The 3,273-nt window shown below is 39.3% G+C and overlaps 1 protein-coding gene across 5 annotated transcripts in view; it reads left to right on the top strand.

The window, feature by feature from the left end:
* The window catches only part of Elmod1 (ELMO domain containing 1), a 97,008-nt gene that overhangs the window by 71,038 nt on the left and 22,697 nt on the right, over positions 1-3,273 (top strand). For all 5 annotated transcript variants that reach the window (XM_029561893.1, XM_008829702.3, XM_008829704.3 and 2 more), the window contains one exon: positions 2,886-3,019. In XM_029561893.1, the coding sequence (XP_029417753.1) occupies positions 2,886-3,019 (134 nt within the window). The remainder of the gene's footprint in view (positions 1-2,885; positions 3,020-3,273) is intronic.

Consider the following 3,273-nt stretch of genomic DNA (forward strand, 5'->3'; position numbering starts at 1 on the left):
ACCCAATCAAAAAATAGGCTACTGATCTGAACAAAGATTTCTCAAAGCAGAAATAAGAATGGCTAATTAACACTTTTGTAAAGTTTCAATGTTAGTAATCAGATACAAACCAATTAAAACTACTGTGGGTTTCTACTTCACTCCACTCAGCCTGGCTTTCATCAAGAAATCAAGAAGAAACAAATGTAGGTGAGGTTGTGGAAAAAGGAGGATCTTTATTCACTGTTTGAGCGATTGCAAACTGGCGCAGCCACAATGATCACCCAAAAAGCTAAAATCAGAAAAACCCTAACACACAGTTAACCATCCCTGGTCACATAACCAAAGGACTCCATACCTTTGCTCATTTTGCTTTATTCTCATTTCATTCACAATAGCCAGGAAATAGAATCAATCTAGATTCCCATCAACTGGTGAACAGGAAATAGAAATATGACACAATGATACAATGGAATTGTATTCAGCTAAAAAGTAAAATCATTAATCTGCAGGAAAATTAACAAAACTGGAAATAAACTCTATGAGGAAACACAGGCACAGGAAAACAAGCACATCTTTGTAAGAGTGAGACCACTGAGGACAAGTCAGCCTTTCGGGTTGCAACAGCAAGAGGTTTATTTGATACACAGGTACCTGTGGGCACAGAGTCTCCTCGGAGGACTTGCGCGCCCCAGGTTGGGGTTTGGCAGTTTTTATAGAGCAGAAGCAGGGTACAGAAGCAGAAGAGCAGTTATTGGTTAATTCAAACACACACACAATAATTTCAAAAGTATGCAGAGATATGGGGTAAGGGTCGGGGCTAAGGGGAAGTGGGATTGCTAAATGGGAGGTGACCTCAGAGGCACAGATGTTTTTCCCTTGATTTCCTGGTATCGGGCCCTCAGGGTGGTCAGGAGTTCTACCCGTAAAACTTGTTTATGGCTTGATCTGTGAAGCTTGACCGGCGCCTGCCCGTCCTGCAGCCTTTTGATAAGGCTGGTCCTGGTTTTTGTCAATTTTAAACATGTGGGCTCATGAGTACTCATGGCGCCTAGTCTTTTTCATGTTATTCTCTCCACAGGAGCCACCTGAGTTTTTAAATTCTTATTCATTGAAATATTCTTTAGCTTCCCCCAAACACACATAGAAGTGGGATCTTTAGTCTGCCCATTGGTGTATTTGAATTCCAGTATGAGACCAATATAGCCATGATGTTGAGACCCTCGCTGGATGTTTGCTGTGTTCCAGTCGTTACAGGGAATGCTGTACAGATTTCTTCATTCAGTTCTCACAATAACATTTTGCTGATTTATTGGTGTTATCCCATTTTGGGGCATGGAGAGGAAACAGTCTGAGCAGTTAAAAATTGTGCAAGCTCACATTGTTAGATAGGACTCCTAACTACAGTGCTGCACCATTTCTTCAGAGAAAGCCGTGCCTAGTCCACGCTTGTATTTCCAGGGGCTGGCTGATGCTGGTATATAGCTGCCCTTGTTCAGACATCTTCATCTTTAAGACGGATAATGCCTTTGCTTCCTACTTCACAATATTGTTTAGAACAAGAGTCAGAAGACAAAAGCAGGTGAACGAAATTTGGCTCACAACCCATTTTTGTAAGTAACTTTTTATTGGAAGAAGACCACGGCCATGTGTTTTCACAGTCTCTGGTTGATATCCTGTTACAAAGGAAAAGGAAATAGTTACAGCAGAGATCACACAGTTCACCGCCCAGATAGTTACCATCATTTACAGAGTTTGCTGCCATAGCTTACAAACTCAGGAAGACACCATACATCACCCTCTGGCCCCACTCACTTGTGTAGATATGTTCATGTACCCCATTCCATCCCCCCAACACACAAAGAACACGTATTTGCATGTATATATTTATGTTTATGTTGTGTCTATAATGAAAATATGTACTAAATATGCTACTAAAAAGTAATCTTTCATGTACACCTATCCTTACTAGAGATAGCATCTACTAGATTTAAGCATCACATATTTACAGAGCAATGAGTATTGATATCTGTCATTTCTCTACCTGCCTAGTTCCCATGATGTGTGCTAAACCTAGTTTTCTATTAAAAAAAAAAACTTGGAAAAATAAGTTAATTATTTAAGCAGTGAAAGGTATAATGTTCAGAATTTATACCTGGACATAGTTGATTTTGACTGAAATTCTTGTAGGCAACTCTTGAAGATGATACCATATTTCAAGGCTACAAGCATTGCTGGTGTTCCTTTACCTATATGATAATGTTTACATTCATTCCTGTTACTGGGGAGACCTAAGGAACCAGTCCTCTCTTGTTTTTACTAATAGTGCCTCTAAAAATTCTGATATGTTAGAAAATTTTTCTTTCGGGTTGACTAGCCAATGGGCTCAAATTTTTCCATTTTCCTTTTACCTTGTAGTCTTAAATATTTTAGAGAGCTCAAAAGAGCATCTTTGTAGGACATTATCTGTGTACCTCATTTCTGATTAGAAACTAAGACAGAAGGGTTTAAAACACTAAGATATCCAAGCACACACCATGGCCTTCAAAACAATGACTTCATAATGTCAAACACTGTCCAGAAAATTCTACCGTTCACTCTTGAAATGAGAATAAGTGCTTATAACCTCTTGCTTTTATCAGGAAATAGTGTTTTGGGTTTTTTATAACTCAGGCTGAAAAGGTCTTAAGTACCTTCAAGGAATCTTCAGACCATACTTTGAGAACTGTTATATAATTGAAAGATGATGGCATCTTTAATTGTAATGTATTTGTATATATTAATCTTTGCAAATCCCCTCCTAAAAATGTAGTTCACAAAATCTGAACCAATAAGAAAGGGTATTTGTGTGTGTGCATCAAAAAGTGGTTCTCTCTCTCTCTCTCTCTCTCTCTCTCTCTCTCTAGTTATGGAAATTCTTGAAGCCCAACACTCCACTGGAATCTAGGATTTCTAAGCAGTGGTGTGAAATTGGTTTCCAAGGTGATGATCCAAAAACAGATTTTCGAGGAATGGGTCTTCTGGGACTGTACAATTTGCAGTAAGTAAAATAAAGAACAGTTGAGTATTAAAGCAATGTTCTAGTCTTCTATTGAAGTGGCAAAGTAGAGGCAGGGGTTTCTCTGTGAGATCAAGGCAGGCTGGGGCTAGAGAGACCCTGGGTTTTTTTGTTTGTTTGGTTGGTTTTTGTGTTTTGGGGGTTTTTTTGGTCTTTTTGAGATAGGGTCTCCCTATAGCCCCAGCTGTCCTGGAACTCCCTATGTAGACCAGGCTAGCCTTGAACTCACAGAGATC

This window comes from Nannospalax galili, unplaced genomic scaffold (genome assembly GCF_000622305.1).
Source record: "Nannospalax galili isolate Female #2095 unplaced genomic scaffold, S.galili_v1.0 scaffold854, whole genome shotgun sequence".
Classification (NCBI taxonomy): Eukaryota; Metazoa; Chordata; class Mammalia; order Rodentia; family Spalacidae; genus Nannospalax; species Nannospalax galili.